Here is a 23,865-nt window from a genome sequence, read left to right as displayed (position 1 = left end):
ACTATAACGTGTACCTTGTTCTCAGCGCGCTGGTGGTTGGTGGGCGCGCAGAGCGCGGCCTGCAGCAGCTGCAGCACGGTGGGCGCCACGTGCGGGTGCACGCGGCGCGCCACGGTCACGAGCCACGCCAGCGCCTCGCGCCGCTCCGTGCTGCACGTGTGCTGCCAGTTGTATGTATAGCGACTATAACGTGTACCTTGTTCTCAGCGCGCTGGTGGTTGGTGGGCGCGCAGAGCGCGGCCTGCAGCAGCTGCAGCACGGTGGGCGCCACGTGCGGGTGCACGCGGCGCGCCACGGTCACGAGCCACGCCAGCGCCTCGCGCCGCTCCGTGCTGCACGTGTGCTGCCAGTTGTATGTATAGCGACTATAACGTGTACCTTGTTCTCAGCGCGCTGGTGGTTGGTGGGCGCGCAGAGCGCGGCCTGCAGCAGCTGCAGCACGGTGGGCGCCACGTGCGGGTGCACGCGGCGCGCCACGGTCACGAGCCACGCCAGCGCCTCGCGCCGCTCCGTGCTGCACGTGTGCTGCCAGTTGTATGTATAGCGACTATAACGTGTACCTTGTTCTCAGCGCGCTGGTGGTTGGTGGGCGCGCAGAGCGCGGCCTGCAGCAGCTGCAGCACGGTGGGCGCCACGTGCGGGTGCACGCGGCGCGCCACGGTCACGAGCCACGCCAGCGCCTCGCGCCGCTCCGTGCTGCACGTGTGCTGCCAGTTGTATGTATAGCGACTATAACGTGTACCTTGTTCTCAGCGCGCTGGTGGTTGGTGGGCGCGCAGAGCGCGGCCTGCAGCAGCTGCAGCACGGTGGGCGCCACGTGCGGGTGCACGCGGCGCGCCACGGTCACGAGCCACGCCAGCGCCTCGCGCCGCTCCGTGCTGCACGTGTGCTGCCAGTTGTATGTATAGCGACTATAACGTGTACCTTGTTCTCAGCGCGCTGGTGGTTGGTGGGCGCGCAGAGCGCGGCCTGCAGCAGCTGCAGCACGGTGGGCGCCACGTGCGGGTGCACGCGGCGCGCCACGGTCACGAGCCACGCCAGCGCCTCGCGCCGCTCCGTGCTGCACGTGTGCTGCCAGTTGTATGTATAGCGACTATAACGTGTACCTTGTTCTCAGCGCGCTGGTGGTTGGTGGGCGCGCAGAGCGCGGCCTGCAGCAGCTGCAGCACGGTGGGCGCCACGTGCGGGTGCACGCGGCGCGCCACGGTCACGAGCCACGCCAGCGCCTCGCGCCGCTCCGTGCTGCACGTGTGCTGCCAGTTGCCCGTGCGCGCGCTCACGATCTCCGCACACGCCTATAAACAACAAATTACTGTATTTTCACATCATTAAAACATCACTTATTCGTTACTGGCAAATACCACTACATTATAGCTTTCCTAATTACATTGAAAAATAGTTATGCGTACAATTTTGATCAGGAATTATTAACACTAGCCGCTGACAATGTTAGACAATTTAGCTTAACAGTTGAAATGCGTGATGTCTGATACGTTTCATGATAATAGAACATCTATCGAGTGTGAAATAGTCCCTTGTCTCCATTCAATATTACCTTGAGATGATCCATAAGCTGCACAAGCTTGTCGTACGCAGGGTCGGTAGCGAGAAGTGCTCGCGCCGCATTCAAGTGCGTGTCGAGAGCGTGCACGTCTCGCAGTTGACGGTAGCGCTCACGGGTACCACACAATAGAAGCAACAGCTTGCGGACTTGTTTTCTGTTTATAAAGAATATCCAAAATTATAAAAGTATAGAGGTAAAAATATAGAATATCGAAAGGACTTTAGGATACATTTTGTAATCATGAGCAGCAAGAACGGCGTCAAAATAAATACAGCATAAGTAATTTAATAATTAATTCAATATTAATTTGGCATTCTCTCTATAGTTGTATCTTTTTATATATTACCTGAGCGGCGTCTGTTGGTTCATCATGTATTCGCAGAGTAGCGTACGCCAGCGCGCGTCAAAGTGCGCCGGGTCGCAGTGCTTGTGGATCTGACAAGGGAGACGTAAGGCCATCTCCATCAGCAGCTGCGGGTAGTTGTCGAACACGTCCAACGCATGACCTGTGATATAAACACGTGATTAAATAACACCATTAAAAAAATATGTATGGTCTTTAACTCAGTAAATCTCAGAACTGTAATATTGATGGATAACTCTAAAAATGTAAGTACTCACTCTTCAGGTATTCCTTGACGAAGAACGGCTGCATGTCAGGCAATGGCTGCGGTGGCTGTGGTTTTAGTAGTTGCTGACCAGTAGTCGCACTTCCTGTATCTAAATAACAAAATAATCTATGAGAAAACCTATGATCAACCTAAGCGTTCAAGACACGCTCACAAACAATGCAGATATTTGGTGATCGACGTATTATGAAGCTCATACGAAGTAACTTTTTACAGATGTAATCAGTGACATGACCACAAACGTATACGCACGAAATATTCTAATAACAATCATGTCAGGTATACGTACTGCTAGCCTTCTCCTTCCAGTAGGGCAGCAGAGCAGCGAGCACGCGGTAGCAGTGTGCGGGAGCATGAGCACGTACAAGCGCGGCGGCGGCCAGGCGCGACACGTGCGCCGCGCATGCTCCACCCGTCACCTCGGCGCGTCCTGCCGCGCTGCCACTCGTCGCCGAGCTCTTCCAGCGAGCCATCAGCACACCTATGGGTAACATACGTATCAATACCTGCCTGTGTTTTGTAGTTTGGAAAAGTATTGTCTCCAACAAAATAATAGCCTATTCGACGAAAATCGCCAAGGAAAGCTGTAAACACGTATCCTACATACGTACGTAGAAACTATGTATTAAACAAGGAGGCGCCCATAGTAAGATGCGCTCACCGATCAACGATCTATGGGTTAAGCAAACCTTGGCGCGGTCATTCCAGAGATTGGTGACCACATAGTGGTATTGAAACCGGACGTTTTTGTGCTTTGGCGGGGCAGCCTGAACAACTTTAATACTAGGTTGAGCATTAACTTATACGATAAGAAGAAGAATAAACAATTTGATACTTACTAAGCAATCTCATAATAACGAGTTGCAGTTCCCTCCTATTAGTGCGCTCATGTATCGGAGGGTTGGTCTCCTCTCCTTGCATGTCCAGCTCAGACACCAACAGTTCTAGGCGCATGATAGCCATCTGTAACTCTTTCCTTTCAGTACGATCTTCAGTGTTCGTGTTCTCTTCAGTCTGGATGTCTAGCTCTGAGACTAGGAGCTCGAGGAGACGGTCCAGGACTGCACGGTCGCCTTCCACGCTGGAGTCTAAGTCACCAGCTAGCATTAACACCACCTGATAATGAAAAGAAAATTATAAACATTTTGATCGACTTGCATGTTAAACATATCACTTTAGGAGCGGATTCACATCGTGCGCGTTATTCGCACGTATACGTAGGGTACGTCCCTATGCCCGTTTATAATCCCGGTAAAATCTAATGGAAGTCACAGAAAAATGCTAGAAACATTATACCCATATTTAAATTAAAGAACATGTGTGTAGAGAGCCTTAAATAAAAAAAATTGATGCTTACCTGCACGAAAGGTATAGCTCTAACTCCAGGCAAGTATCTCAATGTAGGCAGAGCGTCGAGTGCCGCGGACAGTAGCGACAGTCTCAACGCGTGCAACTTGCGTGTTTCACTCTCTGCTTCAATCGTTCTTGATGTTGACGCCACGGGTTGAGATGACGATGTCGATGGGCCAGCTGAACATTAAAAATTAACACGAAGTTATAAATATTTTTTCTGAATATAACTGAGTTTTTCTTTTTGCGTCTAGATGTTTTTTTTAAACATGTTTAAGGAAACTAACCTGTAATAGGCACAGGTGCCACAATAGTAGTGGAAGCAGGGTTTGTTCCCGACGGGGCTGACACCATTTCACCTAGAGGAACAAAGCAAAACACCAAATCATTTAATCTGTACGTAATCTCATCTTAACAACAAGAAATATGTTTGGTTCAAAGAAAAACTAACATCAATCGGGGACCAATCACAAACTTGCAAGGAAACTTACTAGGTGTATAAAAAATCTTTACAAAACAAAATAGATAGCACAAAATAGAAAAGCCTCTTTGCAAATTATAAAATAGAAAGAAGTTTTAGTTAATAACTGACCATAAGCGCTGCTACGTCCGGAGACTCCTCCGATGCTATCAGCACCAGAGCCACCGCTGTCCGAGCCGGCCGAGCCGGGCGGGTCCGCGGGCGACGTGCGCAGAGTACTGCCGTCCGTCGCCGCGGTACTGCCCTCGTCGTCGGAGCTAGATAAATGTAGTCTAAGAATAAAGTGCCATACTTGCGATTAAAACAAAATGTAATTTGTAGAATAACACAATTTTGAGGCTATCACACAATACATAAAAGTTGCATAATATAAGCTCGCTTAACCACTGAAGTTTGAAAATAATCATACGATATTGATAGTAGTAATTATTATTTACAGCTATTTAACAAGACTTTGTCGTCGTGCGTTTTTAATGACAACGCAAAAGAAAGTAATCAATACTGGTCTCATGCTCTTGTTGGTTAGAAAAAAGTATTCAAAAGTAATAACAAGTTCAGTGTTTCGTAAGAAATTTAAATAGATCTGTGCTATTTCTTAATCATTACATACATAATATATTTGATTTAAACATTTTAAAGTTAAGTGTTACTTACGCAGGCGGTGACGCAGTAGCATCGCTGAAGCCAGGCGCGGGTGGTGGCGGCGCAGACGGTGCGGGCGGGGCACGTCGTGGCTGCTCTTGTAAAGAGAGGGCTATTGCCAGCTCTACCATCGTCTCGTCATCCGCGTCCGGTGGAATGTCTAGTAGGGCTTCTAGACCTGGTAACAATAGTTCAACAAACTGTAAACTACTACTAAGTCGACAAGCACGGGGAAACTCGGTGTCGCATGGGCACATCTAAATTATTTAAACTTACAATTTGTTTTACGAACAACAGACAACACTTAATAGGACTAGTATACGTCTATATTTAATCGCTAGTGCACGGGTTTGAGGCCAGAATAATTATTATAAATGACTGAAATATTAGTCATACCTCCATCTGGTGCAAGCAACACCATAGGCTCCAGAGAATCATCGACGTCCATAAACTGGTTCTCCTGTTGTTCATCGCGGTTCGCACTCAAGTCCGACTCGGACACGGCCGCTTCGGTGATCGAGCTTGTTGGCTGAGCCGTAGTTACGGACGATCCTGCACCTGAATAAAAATACTTGTTTACAGACTGTCCGTCCTAAGTACTGCTGTAACTATCTTATGTATCTTACTTACTATTCTTATGTTTTTTTTTTGTAAAATTGGACACAAATTGGACAAAAAAAAAATTGTCTGTCATGTTAGAATCTAGTATTCGTTTTTTATAGTATCGGTTTTGGTAAACTATTGTGTATAGCTCTTTGGCCAGCCCGCAACCCCAACCCGCAATTAGCCAGCGTAGTGGACTAACCCCTCTCTCATCACGGGAGAAGACCCTTGCAGTGGGACAGGGGTTAAATCCAAAATGGCGATCTAAAAGTTTTTGTCGGCTTTGGATGCTGACTGGAAATTCACATACTCATGAAAAGCACACTATTATATTATTAGTCCACTAACCATTATTTCCTCGCAACTGTTAGTAAATCCCTCCACCTTGAGCATAGATATAAAGGCTACATACTTTTCTTACCTGTCCCGGGCGTGTTGGGCGGGGACGGTATGTACACGCGGCGCCTCTTTACTCGAGGACGAAGGACTCTCATTAAGGCTGCTTTAGCACCGAAGCTTATGCTCTGGTCCTCGGCCAGTAGGAGTGAAAGGTAGATTTGGTTGCCGAAGTCAATCTAGGAGAAGATATTATGTGAAATGTTACAATTTCGAATAGAAACTATTACTAGTATTTAGAAATCTATCAGATTTTTTTTATGTATGTACTGAAATATTAAAACTATAACGCGTGTTTTGACAAATAAAACGCGTATTTTTGACGCGTTTACACTTACATGTAACCGTTTACTGAAGTAACTTAGTGTCACTTAAGTAACGTAAATGAACGAATATTACTGGACATTATTTTTAACGTTCAGTGAAAATAATTAGCGTTAAAGAATAAATAGAAAACAAAAACTTTTCCATTAACAAATAACACACAGTAAACGAAAAATACTTACACATTCCGGCTCGGCATGCAGTTGGAAAGCGTGCACCGTATCAGCGAGCGCATGCATCGTATGTTCGGGATGTCTCAGCCCGTAAGACAGGATGCCGGGCGGCTGCGCTGTAGACGAGCGACAAGCGGCGAGGCGCCAGAGCACGCTTGTGAGCAACGCGCATAAGTGTGGCTCCTTCTCTTTGTCTTCTTGGTTGTCGTTCTTCCAAAGTACTGACCAGTCGCCTAACAAATAATATTGGTGTTATGATCTTTTATTTTTATTTGCTATTTGTACAGTATATGCACAGGTACCGGTTGATGGCTATAACGGTGTGGTTACGTTTGAAACATATCAGTTTTGGATTTAATTTTATCGTTCGTGTACGTAATATTACGAATACCTTATTTTTCTGTGGACTCTTTAGGTAATAAAAATAATAATAGATCCATAGAATCTGATTTTGTTCTTACCATTGGCTGGTCTCGGTGGTGTCGGCGCGCTATACTTGACAAGATGGTGTGGTCTAGCAACAGCTACGCCGCGAGCCAACAGCACCAGTCGGAAGTATGCCTCTGGGTCGATGTTGTGCGGGTCAGCTGTATCACGGAGCTCTCGGAGTGACGTGCACACATACTTGAGGATGGCTTGATCCTTTCGGAGAAATACAAGGTTACAATATTATTAGTTCAATTGTTGGATACTTTTGTATAATTGTATTGCAAAAATAAAAAATGTTAATCCTGCGTATTTTTTTAACTATTTTACACAATAACGTTCCTTTGGCGCAAATACCTATTATATATGCAAAGAAAGATTGTAGCTTAAATTATTAAAAATTATACTGAATTACGTGTCATAAACATATGCTGTTAGTGCATAGTTGTTTACTAACCTTGTACTGATGGTAGTGTGTATGATGTAGTGCTCTAAGCAAGCACTGTGCCCGAGCATGCAGGTGCGGCGGCGCGGGGGCACACAGCAGGCGGCGCGCGGGCTCGGCGGCCGCGTGGGCCCCCGCGGCTGACGCGCCTGCTCCTAGCTCCAGAGCTTCGAGAGCTGCACACGCTAGACGTTCCAGTGGTGACGGCTTCCATCCTCCTACACCACCTTCACCCTCCTAGTAAATATACGGATTATATTACAATCTCTACAAACTTTTAATAACGTTTAAATAATATAGTTTAAATAATACAGTAGACGATTTCATTTATTTTCAAGTAACATCTATCAAAATATATGTTCACAAAGACACGCTCGGTATAGTTGTACGCACTAAAAACGTATCCGTTGTAAATACGTTCTTACAGCAATATTTGATGTTTCTTGCATAAAAATATTGTAATACTTATAATAACTAATAATTACCTGAGCAACCTTGCTTGATGAAGGACAAGCGGAAGGATCTTCGTTATCTTCAGGCCATCCGAACTGTTCTTTATTCTTACCGTACACCTAAAACACAAACATAACACATTTAAAATACACTCTAATAAAAAGTCTTGGTTCAAACAAATCGTCTTATATTATTTACCTTAACAGAATCAACCATGGTAACACCATCAGGATCCTGCGACGGTCCGAAAGTAATGACAAGCTTTTTGTCTGATTGAAGTGATTCTTCACGTGTCAACGGTATATCAAACCAGCGGTTGCGGACCACTAGAGTCTGAATAGACCTTCCGTAGACCTAAAAGAAAATTAAATACACTTAGAATATGGCAAAAATTTGCAATAGTACTAAATTTTAATAGAAAATGTAGCTATTTTTATACATCTTTTTAAATATCGTACTACTTACTTCAACATAGGTAGGTGTTCTGGCAACATCTTGGCTTCCGAGCAATACTCGAATACCACAGATGACCATGTTAGGATCTGAGTTTATTACTTCCATTCCAAATCCGCTCATCTTTGTTGATACCACGTATAAGCCTGAAACAAAAAATATTTTAATATAAAAGTAGAGACTAAAGAGACGAGTGTGAAAAATAATCTTGGTGCCGATCAACCGTCGCATTTGAATCAAATACATAATTATCTATTTATTTCGGGGAGCAAATAAAGCGTAGAAGGCAGCCAGTTGTAACATTCTCATGACTTGGCCAACTTTCCCGACGAAATAATGCCAAATAACAAAAGTTCTAAGTTAAGTGTGTACTGTTATTAAAAAAAAATTGCTACATATACAGGGTGTCCCAAAACTCAACGATAATCCGAGACAGGATGAAAGGCCAAGTCATACCGGCTATAGGAAAAATAAAATAAAAATTCCATATCACTTAGTTCAGCAATAATAGCCACTTTTCAAAAAAGTTGAAAATCCACACCCTTGGTCGCATTTTAAAGTCCTGTGATCACCAATGTCACAATTTCGCTGTGTTTTTTTGAATTTCGTGATCTTAATTAAATATGCTATTAATCGTATAACAAATTAATGCGCAAAACATTGTTAATTTAATAAAAAAGTTAAGTTTTTGTGAGTCATCTTTCTCAAAAATATCGTTAGTCAACTTTGACGCTTCATACTGAAAAAAAATGTACTACACTACCCTTGGCAAGTTATTTCAAAAGTTGGCGCATTTAATCAAGATTTCAAAATAGTATAACACTTGCCACTTTTCTTGCCATTAAAAATGTTATTTTTATTTGAACGAAGAGTATCCTCGCAAATGGATCGGACGCAGTGGTACAATTTTATGGCATCCTCGTTCCCCCGATCTAAATCTAGTAGATATTTTTTACTGGGAATGCATAAAAGAAAAACTCTATTCAAAATCAATACAAAATCTATCAGAACTTCGCCAGAAAATTGACACAGCGTCAGAGGAAATAAATGCAAGGAATTTTGATTGACCGGTGCAAAGGTCTTTTGTAAGGCGTTGCAGAGCCTGAATTCATGCTAGAGGAAAACAATTCGGAATTACTTTAGTTTAAGGAGAATAATTAAATAAGATCGATGGTTCGTTCATTGTTTTTTTTTTTAATTATTATAACCTATTATGTTTATTACATTAAATATTTGCTATGGACTGACTCAATTACATCTTTACTAAAAATAATTGCTTTCCTCTGGCACGAATACAGGCTCTGCAACGCCTTACAAAAGACCTTTGCACCAATCAATCAAAATTCCTTGCATTTATTTCTTCAGACGCTGTGTCAATTTTCTGGCGAAGTCCTGATAGATTTTGTATTAATTTTGAATAGAATTTTTCTTTTATGCATTCCCAGTAAAAAATATCTACTAGATTTAGATCGGGGGAACGAGGATGCCATAAAATTGTACCACTGCGTCCGATCCATTTGCGAGGATACTCTTCGTTCAAATAAAAATAACATTTTTAATGGCAAGAAAAGTGGCAAGTGTTATACTATTTTGAAATCTTGATTAAATGCGCCAACTTTTGAAATAACTTGCCAAGGGTAGTGTAGTACATTTTTTTTTCAGTATGAAGCGTCAAAGTTGACTAACGATATTTTTGAGAAAGATGACTCACTAAAACTTAACTTTTTTTATTAAATTAACAATGTTTTGTGCATTAATTTGTTATACAATTAATAGCATATTTAATTAAGATCACGAAATTCAAAAAAACACAGCGATATTGTGACATTGGTGACCACAGGACTTGAAAATGCGACCAAGGGTGTGGATTTTCAACTTTTTTGAAAAGTGTCTATTATTGCTGAACTAAGTGATATGGGATTTTTTTTTTATTTTTCCTATAGCCGGTATGACTTGGCCTTTCATCCTGTCTCGGATTATCGTTGAGTTTTGGGACACCCTGTATAAAATCAAGTGTAACTTACCAGTAGTATTGAGTCGATGTTTTATCTGTTGCGTGTTATAGACCTGCAATAGGTCGTTACCACCGAACTCGATGTCGTTCATCGCGACGCAGTGCTCGAAGAAGTCGATGGGGAACTGAGGTGCTCCGTTCGCATTCGATTTAGTCACCGCCTGTATAAATATCATGCATGTTTAAAAGTCTTTTGTGATACTAGAAATACTATTTTAATATGACTAGACATTTTGAGTATACTATGAACTCCTTTTCCACTTTCGAGAGAAGTAGTCTTTTCTTTCTAAATTTCTAAATAAAATGGTAATGCAAGAACGCTGAAGTAACTAATTTCCACTAAGATTAGTCGGGATTGGCAATACTCCCCACTGTTCACTTTTCTATTACTTGTTCAACTACTATTGCTGTCAGTACTAGTATTTACCCAGGTTAGTTTGTTTGAATTAAAGATTATTAACGACGTACCTGTTGTGCCTTGCCCTTGGAGTGCGGCATGAGTTTAGGTCGTCGCCTGGGCGCGTGCGTGGGTTGTATGGCGGGCGACAGCCAGTAGCCGGTGTGCTCGCTGCTGGCCGCGTACATGCGCAGAGAGCCGTCTTCACACAGCAGGATCAGAGTGCTCTTCTGCTCCCCGCCGCCGCCGCACCAGTGACGGACTGCTACCATGTCTGTGATCTTCGCCTTGGCTGGCACCACCTATGAAATAAGAAATAACGTTTTTATTGCACCATATTTCGTGTTATATTGAATTAGGACTGTCAAGGAAAATAATGTTCAATATTCACTGATAAATCAAATTGTTAACGATTTATTCTAAGCTTGCTTAACGTTGAAGATTAATAACGTTAATATATATTTTTAATTCTTTACTGTCCCACTGCTGAGATTGGTTTTAGAAATTACTGTCCAGTATTTATAATCTACACACTAGACAAATTCCAAATAAACTGATTAAATAACCGATTTGACCATATTCAACACTACAGTTACTATAGAATACTATCAAGGAAAAGGTTCAGCATCTCGCCTTAATCTCTTGCACGAATATATTAGTAGGCGTGAGCATGAGCACAACGGGGTTGTTGGAGGCCTGCATGACCGCGGTGACTAGACCGGGGTGTCCGGGCACCTCGGCCCACTGGCACAGCGACTGCGCGCCCGCCTGCTTGCCGCCGCCGCGACCACCGCCTTCCTTCTGACTCGATGACGTTGATAGAACTATCATTGCTGTTCCTAAACGGAAGAAGTAAGAATATTGTTAGCAAAATTCAGGTTAGACCTACATTTCCCTCATGTTAAGAACTGCACTTGTGTTACCTAATGTTTTTATGGTACTCACTTCAAAGTCAAAATTTAAATAATCTTGCCAAGCCATCAAACTCGAATCAGTGTTTCTGACTGACGAAGGATTACTAATATTTATTGTAAAAGTTTGCTTTAGCTGTAAAACGAAAAGTAGGTTAGCATACCTTTAACACTTTCTTCAACAGTGTTAAGCGGCGCGAGGAAACTCTTGCCTTGCGCGTATGAGAAGAACAACATCTTGAGTGTGTGGGAATAGTATATGGAGACACCACCGCCGCCGACCAATCCTGCTACGTCCTATAGCAAAAACAAAATAAAATTACTAACTGCTAGCTTATGTTTGCAACAAGTTATAGCGAAATTTTAGGTTCAACAAAGTAAAATGCATGATCGCTGTAATCCCGTGTAATATTATATTATAGACATATTTCTTACCTGTATTTCAGGGTGCAGTACTTCTAGCGTGTTGGTGACGTAGAAAGTGCCGAGAGTGGCGCGAGACTCCTCGCTCATTGGCTGCCAGTAAATGTGACCGGCCGAGCTCATGCACAGCATGTGCATCACACCGTCTTGGTTCACGAATGTTACGTCACGAACCTAGGTAAAGTAAATTGAAATTGAAGTCAATTAGTACCTGTTATTAATATTTAATAAAATTATTACGCCAACGTATACACTTTAATTTAGTCACATACGTGACAGCTAATAAGAAGCATAATAATGTCGACGTAAAGTCAAATACTATATTAGTACGTGCACCACGCAACTGAAGGTGCACGTTGAGGGACCCGTCGGATGACGTCATAAATGTACGTAAACAATAACTTAAATAAAAATTAATCAATTCTCTTTCTTACCTTTCCACTAGGTACGAGGAAGTGATGCATAGGATTGTTAAGATCCTTGCTCAGGTCGAAGATCTTGACAAAGTCGGATGTGACCAGCGCGAGCTGTGTCTGCGAACCCGGCAGCCATATTGCCTTGATGACGTAGTTGTTGCCTTCCAAACCTGTGTTCAGTACTAGGTGGTCTGCTACTGCACCTACAGACGGAAAATGAAATAATTGTTTTATTTAGAACTAGCGGACCCGACAGACGTTGTCCGGTCTACACGTCTTTAATTTGAAAATTTAAAACTATTTTTAATAATCTAAACCATTCTCAAATCCCGTTGAACACACACAAAAATTTTCATCAAAATTGATCCAGTCGTTTAAGAGAAGTTCAGTGACATACACACATACAGACAATAATACAAGCAAAAAAAATATCTGTCTTACTTACCACCGCTGTTGAAAGTAAGTACATGGCATTCCTTGAGGCCACATACAGCTAGCAGATCCTCGTTCCACGGGTTACCACTAAGACTCAGCACCATGAACGGAATGGGAGCCGATGATAGACGCGTCAATGTCAGCTTGTGTTTCGATGAGTCCGCTTGTTTCAGCAGCGCGGACAGTTGGAGGACTGTGATCTTGCCTATAAAAAAAGGTTTATTAGCATTTTTTCAGCTTAAACGTAGAAAGTACGGTTTCTGTTATTCAACATTAATTAGATATTTAATACCAAGTTTCAGGTTCGCAACACGTTATCTTTAAAACCTCCAATGTAGTTCAAAATAGTAGTTTTGTACTTGTTTTAGTTAAAACTATCAATATGAGTCAAATAACTTAGCTATAACTAATATCAAATAGAATAGTATCCCGGACAACCATAAAAACTTTTTAATATCAGACGTATTAAATACGGGAAAAAAAATGTAGCAATAGGTTTTTTTTATTGTTTATTTGACAAAGGGGCTGGTTCAAACATGAATATGTAATCCCTATAATAACAATCATATAAACAATACAACTTCTATAGTTATAACAGCGATAAGGCCGCCATTTGTACTATTATTTTAATTGTAGCAATAGATATATTAGTATGTTACCTTTCTCATGTGACACAGCGAGATGTTGCCTGCGTCCCTGCGGCGAGGCGAGGCAGCACATAGCGACGCGACGCAGCTTGTGAGCCGACATCAGCTGACGGATGGTCTGTCCCGTCTCGCCCGTGTACGACATGCGTACGTTCTCGAACGCGCCTTCTTGGGACCCTGGATAAAATAGTTTATATTGTAATTCTACTCTTTAGTTGTTAACCGGTTCCATAAATGTTAATATGAAAAGAGGGTTTGAGGTTAAGACACCATTAAGCTGGTTTACAGCTGCCCTGGAGACCTGTCCTAGCCTGGAGTTCCGCCACATGAGATGATAGAACACCGTCCCATAGCGACGTGGATTGTTGTGAAACCAGTCTAACGTTTCTTTGTCACTTGTCGATTTGACCCTCACATAGAACCAGTTTTAATGTTCATGTGTTCCACTGCAGCTGCTTTCTACACTTTTGTACATTTTGCCAAAATTTAATATTAATTATAAAATAAAAGATTCACATACCAAGTGTCGGCAGCATAAGATTGTCGGTATGAGTGAACTTCTTCTCCCCAAGGTGAAGTTGCGCGAGTGCACGCTGGGCACGTCCGTGTGCGCCGGTGGGAGCCGCACGTTCACACGCTAGACGAACTCCACCCGCTAATGCTTCGAGCAAACGACGAACGCGGGAGATGCATGATCCCCAGCCGGTGTACGTAGATAGGTATTGACGACATCCTGACCAATATCATTATTATATTAATTATGAAAAAATCAACTAAAATAAAATAATATTTCGTGACTATAGGCGTGCTAGCGAAAAAAAATTATTTGAGTTGACGATTTGAAGTCATTTTATAAATAATGCACGCCATTGCAGTTCTTTACACTTCTAATTTAAAGCGACCTTAGAATAAATAGCACACAGTTTTCTATACCTTGGATATTAGAAGCAAGCACAGGTCGTCGTGGTGGAGCGAGAATGGCCGGTGGGGCCGGGCTGGAAGGACGGCGACGTAGAGACGGTGCAGGAGCGGCTTCTTCAGTACCCGCGCCGCGAGCACCGCCCAAAGTCACTGAACGCTTCACTAACGCCTGACAGCTACGATACAAAAAAATAATACAGTCAAATACAAGAGATTGGAATCACCGTTATACTTTCTTTGAATCTACATACCCGCTTTTGTTCAAAATAATTTTATCATAACATAAAAAGCACAAAAAATCTTTAAATTATCTTTTTTCTTGTAATCATATTCATTCAAACACTACCTGTGCAGACCGTATCACACATGCCACTAAGGCAGTATTTATTACATTTCTTATCAAGACTTGTTTAGTTCATACAAATCATACATACTGTTCTTAGCAAAAGCAATAGAACATCCAAATTTTACCTAGAATCGGGCTTAGCGCCACAATCACAGAAGAAGTTGCCGAACTTGGCGTACGACACGTCGTGTCCGCGGTGACAGACGCGCGCGCACACCGTGCACACGCCCACGCCGTCCACCATCTTGCACGTGTGGCAGTGGTACCAGTGCTGGTTCATGAACTCGCGCTGCGTCACCGTGAATGTGCACAGCTTGTATTGGAGCATCGCGTCTTCGTCCTGATACAAAAAATAAGTGTTAATACCAAAACGACATAGATTACGTATCGTATATAAGAGCCAAAGAAGTTTTATAGACGTAAGATAGCTTGCGTGCACAGAATTTCAAATAATAATTCATCACAGATATCCAGGGATTTACGGGACCATGTGAATGTTTTGATAAGTTTGAATTGGCATACAAGTTTCTCTTGCCCAGGAATGAAGATAAGTAAAAATACCACTTGGTTTGTATAATTAAATGATAGATAATTCTAATACGTACCGAATCATCGGCACTTGTATCGTCATCATCTTGTTGTTCATCAGTGTAGTCAAAGTCGAATCCGAGGTCGGACGGGGACTCCCATGTTGGACTGACTGAGCGCCAAGCTAAGTAAAGAAAAAATATAATTTAGTTCACAATTAAAGATCAGGTTAGGTAGGTATGTAATTTAATAGCGACTTTCATTTTCTTAAGAAAAACACACTGAAATTTTATTATACTTACTATGAGGTTGCGTAGTGTTGATTGCGTGCAATGCGTCTGCAAGATATGACAGCAATACGCAAGCGGATTCAATTTGCGGCGCGAGTGTGCCGTCGACTTGACCTTCTTCCAACTTCTCTAGCACCTCGGGGCTGCTGAGATTGTCCACACTGGAAAGAGAAATTATGCATTATATTCAGTACTTCATGGTATTGAAAAAAAAATCAATATACATAATACTATTAACTGTACGTGTCCACAGTAGAATTCACGTGACATTACACGTTGGATTACATTATACGTGACACTCATCTAGACCTAGCTTTAGATGTTTTTACGAATTTCAGACGTAAGTATTAAATAAGGAATAATATACTCTAAAGTAATGTACCATGCGGAGAGCCACCCGACGGCGGCAGGAAACAGCAGCTGGTGGTCTCGTCCGGCGTGCGCGTCGGCCAGGCGGCACATCTCCCGCAGCAGCAGCGGCGAGCACGCGCTGTCGCCGCACACGCCGATCAGCGTCGTCAGCATGCGCGAGCTCACCTCGTCGCTGCTGTGGACATGCACATACATACAAGTCTCCAGAACGTAATACTATTCACTTTTCATCTCTCCTCATTCGAGCTGCGAATCCAACTTTCTTGGTCTTCAGATTCAAATTACTCGAATTTAAAAAAAAATTGAAGTATCCAATATGGTAGATTGGCACTGGATATATTCTGTATTTCAAAAATAGCTGTTTTTTTTAAGGTTTATAATATATGACAACATTGTGTAGATTTTCATCACGTGAACTTTTAAATCTAAAATTTAACAACAATTGATGTATGAATTTAAGTAATTTGTAAGAAGTATGTAAGATATAATTGGTTATACTGACCAATGCAATACAACATGTTTGCAGAGCGCAGTAAGTAACGCTGCGTTGTCATTGGCCGCATCGGTGAGCGGCGCCGGCGTGGCGGGCTCGGCGCTCGTCGCCACTGCATTGCTTGGAGCCGCACTCTCCTTACTACCGTCTGACCAACTGCAACTCTCTGTAGGACAGAAAATTACTACTTAAGCCTATAGTTTAGGTAAATAATGGGCACGGTTTGTAATACTGAAGAGAACCTAGTCCTAAATTCAAAAGCAAGCCATTATGTAAATTATTATTATACCTGAGTTACCCGATTGCTGCGCGGTATCTGATTGAGCTCGGGGTGCGGGTGATCTGCAAATAAAAATAATAGTTTCAATCTCTATTCTACTCATACGACATGTCAAAAATGATTTCAATCAAATCATTTCTAACGGTTCTTTTTTCATAAAATACTCACGGTGCATCAAACACAGGTAGATCAGCGTCATTCCGTTGACCATTGTTGTCATTGCGCGGTGGTGTTTCATTGCTGAACACGCTACGTAGCGCATTGCGTAGCGCTAGTGACGCAGGGTTGCTGGCTGCTTCAGGCGCCGATGATGTTGGCGTCGGGAGTTCTGTCTCGGTTGGCGTGCCGTTAGCTGTACCCGACGTACCGTTTGTTGCTACACAAAATATTAATGAGCAATGTGTAATTGCTTAAAAACACACAGTGTACTCACAAGTAGTTCAAAAAAATCTATTACATTAGTTGTTTGACTAATGTCTGAAATCTATATTAACAGACATTAAAAAACTACCACGGTTTGGATTCTAGCCAAATAAAATGCAGTAAACCATTGATATCGGTCGTTAGTGAATTTAAGCTTAAGTCAGCTCAATTACCTGGTGCTCCCAAGCAGATGTGAGCCAAAAGTGCCGAAAGCTTCTGCTGGTCGGCGACACCGATGAATTTGCATACAGAGATGCACAACGCACCGCTCAGTTCGTTCTCACACCCGTTGAATATCTTGATGAATAACCTACAAAGAAAACGTCAAGGGACATTCAAAGCATTTTCAATTAGATACATATCGGTTTAGGAATATGGCGGAAAATATGAACAAAAATATATCAGCTGAAAATGCGTCTGCACTGCTGCAAATGTACTCATAAAAAAATATTTTAAATAAGGAAACTTACTTGATGACTCTTTCAGCGTAGGGATTCCTAGCATTAGGTGCTGATAGTAGAATCTTGCCGAGAGAATAGCCAGAGTTTTCAGCGAACACTCTCTCGTACGCTACTCGGCCGGCGGCGCGGTCCAAAATCTTCTCCCAGTACTTTACCTATAAAACCACAATACATCGTCAGTATCAAGAGAAAAATAAAATCGCCAATAGCTAACTAAATAGTACATTCGTGAAGGACTAAATTTTAAATTGATGTTAAAGAGAAGCCCACCTTTAGTAGAGTTTTAAATAAAGCTTAGTAGTCGTTTACTTACCATATGCCTCAGCGTCTTCTCAGTGGACGGTTGTAGATGTTCGACAAGGACTCCATAGGTAGTCTTTATGATATGTTCGTGTATCAATTGTTCTGCCTTCAATACCAGCGGTACGAGAACGTTCAACGTAGCTGCTAGCGGTTCCGCCATGAACTCCAGACGACCGTCGGTCTGTACAAATAATATGATATCACTACTATAAGAAGCACTGAAAAAAGAGGCTCAAAAAAAAATCATGGTAATTTTAGAGAGATTTCATTGAAGAATTATGTAGAATATAACAGAGTATACATATTAACATCACATAAAAATATATATGCTTTAATAACTCATTTGTTTAGTTATATTTTATTACATAGCAAATACATACTAGACAGAACACAAAAAAAAACATCTAAATCTTTGAAAGATCACATAATTCAAAATCATTCTTACCATAGCCGGTATAACAAGGTCCAATGTCTTCTGCATCAGCTCAGGGTTGTCAGCGAGCTTACTAGCTCCGACTTCCAGTAGCTTGGCGGCGGAGTACGCGAGCATCATCAGGGATGATCCGAGCGAGTAGTTGTTGTTGGCTGTGATCAACTCGCAGTGAGACGACACTAGGTTCAGTACTGCGCTCTCTGATGGGATGATGTGAGCGGCGTAGAAAGCCTATTGAGAAACATGGAAACAATTACATAATTAGATTCGATATTTAACTTTAACTTAAATCAAGAGCCAATTTTTGAACACTGGAGACGATATTCGAAACGTCGAAATTCATATTTATAAAATTATTTGAATTGCAAGCTAAAAATGTATCGACCGCTTTGAATGGTGTGAATGTGCTTCAACTCACTGGATTAATACGCAAACATAACATATTTTTTTTGACATATAACCTGTGGAAAATATGTTAAATTCTACTTACCAAGTTGATGCAAGCAAGCGGAGGTGGAGACGACAGTCTGTCCAGCGCCGCAGCAGCATTAGGCGGTAGATGTGCCCGCAGCCAGGCGCCGATGGCGGGCGGCGGCGTGGAGCCGGCGGCGTTACCAACAGGCCCGTACGTGCCGCACACCTGCAGGCGAGCCGCGCTCACCGCCGCCTCCGACGGGTTGTTTGAGCTCTCCATTAGACTTTCCAATTCTAGTCCCGCACTTAGACTGAAATACAATAATATTAAGAAACGAATTCACACTTAACTCCTTTACGGGTTATGTCAATAACACCCTATAAGAAAACTAAAAAAATGGTGGCTGAACTTTTTTTGTATACTCACCGGCAACAGTCAAGAACTGTTTCAAGCAAATCCAAAAGGTCAGGCATGAACTGGTGAGCTTCGGAAGGTGTAGATGAATCAGCTAGGCACACTTTGAATCTAACCAGCGCGGAGTCGCACGATATCACGTCAATCAGCGATGGCAAACCATTGGCTGTAAACAATTAACACATTAATATACTATTATCTTCTTTATAAGATTAATAATAAAGACATAGAAGTAGGAACATACGAGTGATGTTTTGTTTCAAATGCTTGATTGTTTCAGACGCAAGCCACGCTGTGTATTTGATGTTGTCACATGATGCGCTCACGCCAGCTAATAGGTTCTCCGCATACTGCAAAAACAATATACATTTAAGTATCGTATTAATACATGCTTAAATATCAAACTTCAATATGGTTCTATTTTCAAGATCAATTATATTATTATTAGTGTACGCATTGAGCATGTATGTGTGTGTACGTACCTGCGTATACATGCCCTGCTTGACAAGCGCGTCTTTGAGCCAGGGGTTGAACACCTTTTTGTTGTCAGCACGCGGCGCCCACACAACCGCGTGAAGCGGCAGTGGTGATGGCAGATCCGCGCTAGTGCCTGCCTGCAGCTTGTCCATGTGCGGAGTCGCTGGTGGCATGCTTATTACCAACCTACATACAACAATATACATTTCAAATAATTAATAAAACCAATATGTTTTGACGGAAATAACAAGGTGCCTATGTTTGATCTGCGGCCTATGCTTTAAGCCAAAATCAAATGTAATATCATACAAATAAATAAACATGGCCTTACTGATCTTTTGGAGTAGAGTGAACATTTTTTTTTACAAACATGAATGTAGAAAACTCTGATGTGAAACTGAAGTCTGCTAATGGTATCTTTTTTAAAGAAGGTAAATACAGTGTTCTAAAATCAAAGACTTAATATAACATTATTCATTTGCAAGTAATCTTACCTCCAAGCAGTCTGGAAGCAATAGTGCGCGGACGACAGCGCGGCGGCAGAACCACTGTAGTTGGGGTTGTCACACACGCACGCCGAGTTCAACAGCGCGAGCAACGCATCCAGCAGTAACGGGTATTTCAACTTATGCGGCGTGCCCAGCACGAAGTTGCATGCCAAGCCGTCGAACTTGGGATTTTCCTAAACACAAATACATTCTAATTATAAAAAATCTTTCCTTGTGGAACATTGTTTTTGGAAGTTGTACATTGGTACATTTATTTCACAAATTTTAGAGTATTTTTGTGTAGGTTTCCTACATACCTCTCTAAATAGTATAAAATATCTAAGGGTCAGTGTCAATAAAAGTAAAGTGACTAAATGTATGAAAAAAAGACAACAATAAGCTATATGATCGATATCCACAAATGGTGAAACTAGGCCTAAGTAAATAAAAGTTCTAAACAAATTAAATCATCGTTGTACTCATCAAAACGGATTTGTTTACCTGATTGTTAATCTCAGCATTGGTCAGCGCGTAGAACTTAGGTCTCATAGAGGTCTCATCTTGAGACAGTCGTCTATACGCCTGTTCGATATGAGGTACTTCGCAGTAAATGCGAGCTTTCGGCTGACCGTTGGTGGTTGTTTTACTTCCATTGGAATTTTGCTCCGATGATGGCTGGGCTAAGCCTGGCGCAATCACCAGGTTCCATTCAATCTAGAAAGGTATTGATTTCTTTATTAAAACACAAGTTTAAAATATAAATAGTGTTTTTATAATTCAAATAAGCTTAATTTATATGCATAAAGAAAATATGCCGTTACCTGTTGCAGCAGTGTTTGTGGTGCATCATAAAGGTGTCTCATCAAGTACTCTAGCAGCAACATCAGTCTAGTTGTCAACATCAGCTGATGTGGCAACAAGTTGACGGCTTTCTTTCTATCGCTTATCGCAAGGGTCTCGACCACCTACAAACGAATAAGAATTTAAAATATATTCACAAAATTACACGTTGAAAACCTGTCTAATTCGTCGCCGGCTACTACAAATGTCTTTCTTTTCTAGGAGTACTTACTTTGATGATGGCATTAGATGTCATGAGCAGTACAGATTTCTTCTGCATAAGGGTCAATGAATGGAAGAGGTAGACCAATAGCTGTGCGTGTTCAACATTCAAATCTGAAACAAAAATATTCGGAGTCATTATCTCCTCAAACAAAGCCAATGAACCTTTGGACAAAAATATATTAAAAATTCTCAAAATACCTTCGTAATCATGATCGGTGGAGGGTGCCGTCTGCACGGCGCACTCCTGCAGCGTGTTGACGATCTTGTGCCACATCGCCAGGATGCTGTTCTCGCGCTCCGCCGCCGGCTTGCTCAGCACCATGCTGCCGAGCAACTTCACTACGCGGGGACCAACCTGACACAACAACAATAATATTACTAGAAGTTAAATCTACTAGTTAGTTAAATCTAACTAAACGTCCATGTAAGCTATACTGTTAAATAAGACAGACAATGTTGTTAATTATTCCCAATTATAACTATTTAGCATGAAGGAAGTTGCGAGTTTCAGACCCGATAAACCTCTCTGATAAGTTCAACACGGTAATAGAAGCTTAACTTACAGAGGGGAAGGTATAAATAACCAATATTTTGTAGAATGGTTATCTTTGCGTAAGTTTATCGCTGTAAAAAGTTTTAATAACGTATACTATCATGTACAAACCTGCAACGGAGTCATATTGGTACGTTCTGCGCCGGATATAAGTTGTTGGTGCAAGGCCGGCTGTAGACTGGCAAATGCGGGTGCGCCGCTCAAGTTGTGCAAGTATCGCACTAACGCTGAACTGAACGCCGCGTATAGTGCGCCTAAGCGGGCACCGAAACAGGAAGATATGGTTCCTATACACAAGTAAACACATCATGAGTTTTACCATTATTAGTTAGGGCTCCGAACTGAATACAAGCAAGACAACAGAAATTAAAGATCACAGTAAACTTTAGGGTAGGTAAAAGTTTTATTTATTTCTGATGGGCTTTCATCGCATTTATTAACCCCTAAAAATATTAAAAACAATCCCTCAATCTTTAGGATTATCTTACAGCATTTGACAGATATTTTAATTAATATCTTATACAAATATGCTAGCTCAAACTTCTTACCTGTATCAGTGCGGGCGGTTTCACGGTCCAAGTCTTTAGCCAACGCGGCGAGCAGCGCTTGGTGAGCGTCGTGCAACTGAAGCGAGTGTTGTCCCAAACGTTCAGAGCCGTCGCTGATTATCTCTTCAGTCAGTAGAGTGAATACTTCTGTTGCTAGAGTTATGTACTGTAACAAAATACATGTTAGGTTGATGTCTTTTTACTATCTAGATTTATTTTGATACTGATTTTGTCTGTCTTGTGTTGACGTTTAGGTTAGGCGCTGTCTCCACGGGCGAGAGAATCGCGACGAGTCCGCCCTTGTATCGTCGGAAAATCTCCACGAACGAGCGATAATTCCGCCGCGTATCGTCGCGAGTCGCCGCGGAAACTCTGCGATTCCGCGGCGACTCGTAACCCGCGTTTTCCTTGTTTAAAAAGCTTCTCAAAACAAAAGGCAACATTGAAAACAAATGACGCTGCATTTGACAGCGCGCTCGTCGCGATCGCGCGGCGGACTCGCTGCTTGTCGCGGCCGACTAGCGACGATGTATTGACGTTTCGCACGCTCGTTGACACTCGTCGTATCGCGGCGATATTATCGCCGTGTGGAGACGGTTCCATAGAGAGGGTATAGAAATACGTGGCACGACGATAATATCGCCGCGATTCTCTCGCTCGTGGAGACAGCGCCTTAGTGTTTAAATGGGACTTTAAGATATCAAGGCCTGAATCGCATTTATCATTTTTTTATTACGTAATTTACATTTGGGAACACAAAGCACTAATATTTGGGCAAAACCTTAACTTTGAGAATAGGAAAATAGAAGTAATTCAATATACGAATCACTTCTATTGTATCCTGCAAAATAAGGACGAACAAATGCTTCAAAAGTCCTAAGAGGAAAGAAAATCTATTTTAAACTTACAGAATAAGGTTCAGCCTTGTCCGGCACGATGCCCTGGTTGTTCCTGGCGGGCGTGTCGGTGTTGTTGTCGTTATCGTTGCCGGCCGTGGCCCGCATCAGGGCGCTGCTGTCGATAGCGTCCGGGGCGACGAGGGTCGACTCAAACCACAGTCCGAATAGAGGCTCGGAGTCTTCTGTACAACAAAACGGGTATTTTATTAACGTAATAAGATACGCCACCTAGTGGTGGTAACTCAAGTTTTGCGTTTTGACAGATGGGTTACTTGGCTATACTTTGCAAATCTTCTCAGAACCTATGCCGAGCATAGCTGATGGGAACATAAAGATTAAGATTTAAAAAAAAATGAAAATATTTCATTACCATCATCAGTCTCCGAGTCCTCTGAACACAGTATCATGTCCTGGAAGTAGACAGTGGAGTCGGAGCGGTCGGGGTCTGCGTCGTGGTGCTGCTTCTGCACTACCGCGCGCTTCAAGTTCGTCGCTTTACGATAGCACACTACACCCAGGGCTACGAGCAACTGTACAGAGATTTTGTCAAGTTAATATCAATATATATTTAACTGCACGTTTGGCGCAGTAGTTTAAGCGGTCACCTCGCCGCAACAACCGTAGCGCCGCGTGTGGTGGGTTCGAATCCCACCCGGGACAAATCTTTGTGTGATGAGCACGAGCATTTGTTCTGAGCCTGGATGTCAATTTATCTATATAAGTATGTATTTAGAAATATATAAGTATGTTTATCAGTTATTTGGTTACCATAGTACAAGCTCTGCTTAGTTTGGAATCAAATGACCGTGTGTGAGTTGTCCAATGATATTTATTATTTATGATATTTATTTATATACAATAAGAAGTGTCATGTAAGATTACACGACTTATGATTTATCTAAGTATATGTACAGCTAAAAGCTCCGAATAAGATTTCGTTGACATATTAAATGGTGTTGAAGATTTTTTATTCA

The 23,865-nt window shown here is 42.1% G+C and overlaps 1 protein-coding gene across 1 annotated transcript in view; it reads right to left on the bottom strand.

Moving 5' to 3' along the window:
• poe (E3 ubiquitin-protein ligase-like protein poe) overlaps positions 1 to 23,865 on the bottom strand; it is a 45,328-nt gene that overhangs the window by 16,400 nt on the left and 5,063 nt on the right. Inside the window, exons 11-62 of the mRNA XM_076132338.1 lie at positions 23,262 to 23,421; positions 22,901 to 23,073; positions 21,993 to 22,158; positions 21,556 to 21,731; positions 21,090 to 21,246; positions 20,899 to 21,002; positions 20,648 to 20,791; positions 20,328 to 20,540; positions 19,833 to 20,020; positions 19,344 to 19,524; positions 19,106 to 19,211; positions 18,874 to 19,027; positions 18,523 to 18,757; positions 18,045 to 18,263; positions 17,610 to 17,780; positions 17,306 to 17,451; positions 17,009 to 17,145; positions 16,581 to 16,788; positions 16,422 to 16,474; positions 16,142 to 16,298; positions 15,650 to 15,814; positions 15,280 to 15,428; positions 15,055 to 15,161; positions 14,575 to 14,789; positions 14,116 to 14,279; positions 13,703 to 13,915; positions 13,195 to 13,359; positions 12,546 to 12,740; positions 12,119 to 12,303; positions 11,697 to 11,858; positions 11,426 to 11,558; positions 10,984 to 11,189; positions 10,422 to 10,652; positions 9,964 to 10,114; positions 7,952 to 8,085; positions 7,685 to 7,840; positions 7,519 to 7,605; positions 7,046 to 7,270; positions 6,624 to 6,804; positions 6,172 to 6,395; positions 5,682 to 5,844; positions 5,063 to 5,224; positions 4,679 to 4,844; positions 4,136 to 4,281; positions 3,831 to 3,902; positions 3,551 to 3,723; positions 3,033 to 3,309; positions 2,483 to 2,674; positions 2,186 to 2,284; positions 1,911 to 2,070; positions 1,556 to 1,718; positions 1,101 to 1,295 (exon numbers count right to left, since the gene is read on the bottom strand). Of these exons, the coding sequence (XP_075988453.1) occupies positions 1,101 to 1,295; positions 1,556 to 1,718; positions 1,911 to 2,070; positions 2,186 to 2,284; positions 2,483 to 2,674; positions 3,033 to 3,309; positions 3,551 to 3,723; positions 3,831 to 3,902; positions 4,136 to 4,281; positions 4,679 to 4,844; positions 5,063 to 5,224; positions 5,682 to 5,844; positions 6,172 to 6,395; positions 6,624 to 6,804; positions 7,046 to 7,270; positions 7,519 to 7,605; positions 7,685 to 7,840; positions 7,952 to 8,085; positions 9,964 to 10,114; positions 10,422 to 10,652; positions 10,984 to 11,189; positions 11,426 to 11,558; positions 11,697 to 11,858; positions 12,119 to 12,303; positions 12,546 to 12,740; positions 13,195 to 13,359; positions 13,703 to 13,915; positions 14,116 to 14,279; positions 14,575 to 14,789; positions 15,055 to 15,161; positions 15,280 to 15,428; positions 15,650 to 15,814; positions 16,142 to 16,298; positions 16,422 to 16,474; positions 16,581 to 16,788; positions 17,009 to 17,145; positions 17,306 to 17,451; positions 17,610 to 17,780; positions 18,045 to 18,263; positions 18,523 to 18,757; positions 18,874 to 19,027; positions 19,106 to 19,211; positions 19,344 to 19,524; positions 19,833 to 20,020; positions 20,328 to 20,540; positions 20,648 to 20,791; positions 20,899 to 21,002; positions 21,090 to 21,246; positions 21,556 to 21,731; positions 21,993 to 22,158; positions 22,901 to 23,073; positions 23,262 to 23,421 (8,664 nt within the window). The remainder of the gene's footprint in view (positions 1 to 1,100; positions 1,296 to 1,555; positions 1,719 to 1,910; positions 2,071 to 2,185; positions 2,285 to 2,482; positions 2,675 to 3,032; positions 3,310 to 3,550; positions 3,724 to 3,830; positions 3,903 to 4,135; positions 4,282 to 4,678; positions 4,845 to 5,062; positions 5,225 to 5,681; positions 5,845 to 6,171; positions 6,396 to 6,623; positions 6,805 to 7,045; positions 7,271 to 7,518; positions 7,606 to 7,684; positions 7,841 to 7,951; positions 8,086 to 9,963; positions 10,115 to 10,421; positions 10,653 to 10,983; positions 11,190 to 11,425; positions 11,559 to 11,696; positions 11,859 to 12,118; positions 12,304 to 12,545; positions 12,741 to 13,194; positions 13,360 to 13,702; positions 13,916 to 14,115; positions 14,280 to 14,574; positions 14,790 to 15,054; positions 15,162 to 15,279; positions 15,429 to 15,649; positions 15,815 to 16,141; positions 16,299 to 16,421; positions 16,475 to 16,580; positions 16,789 to 17,008; positions 17,146 to 17,305; positions 17,452 to 17,609; positions 17,781 to 18,044; positions 18,264 to 18,522; positions 18,758 to 18,873; positions 19,028 to 19,105; positions 19,212 to 19,343; positions 19,525 to 19,832; positions 20,021 to 20,327; positions 20,541 to 20,647; positions 20,792 to 20,898; positions 21,003 to 21,089; positions 21,247 to 21,555; positions 21,732 to 21,992; positions 22,159 to 22,900; positions 23,074 to 23,261; positions 23,422 to 23,865) is intronic.

This window comes from Anticarsia gemmatalis, chromosome 2 (assembly GCF_050436995.1).
Source record: "Anticarsia gemmatalis isolate Benzon Research Colony breed Stoneville strain chromosome 2, ilAntGemm2 primary, whole genome shotgun sequence".
Lineage (NCBI taxonomy): Eukaryota > Metazoa > Arthropoda > Insecta > Lepidoptera > Erebidae > Anticarsia > Anticarsia gemmatalis.
Note: the sequence above shows the minus strand (reverse complement) of the source record. Positions and strands in the feature narration are given on the sequence as shown.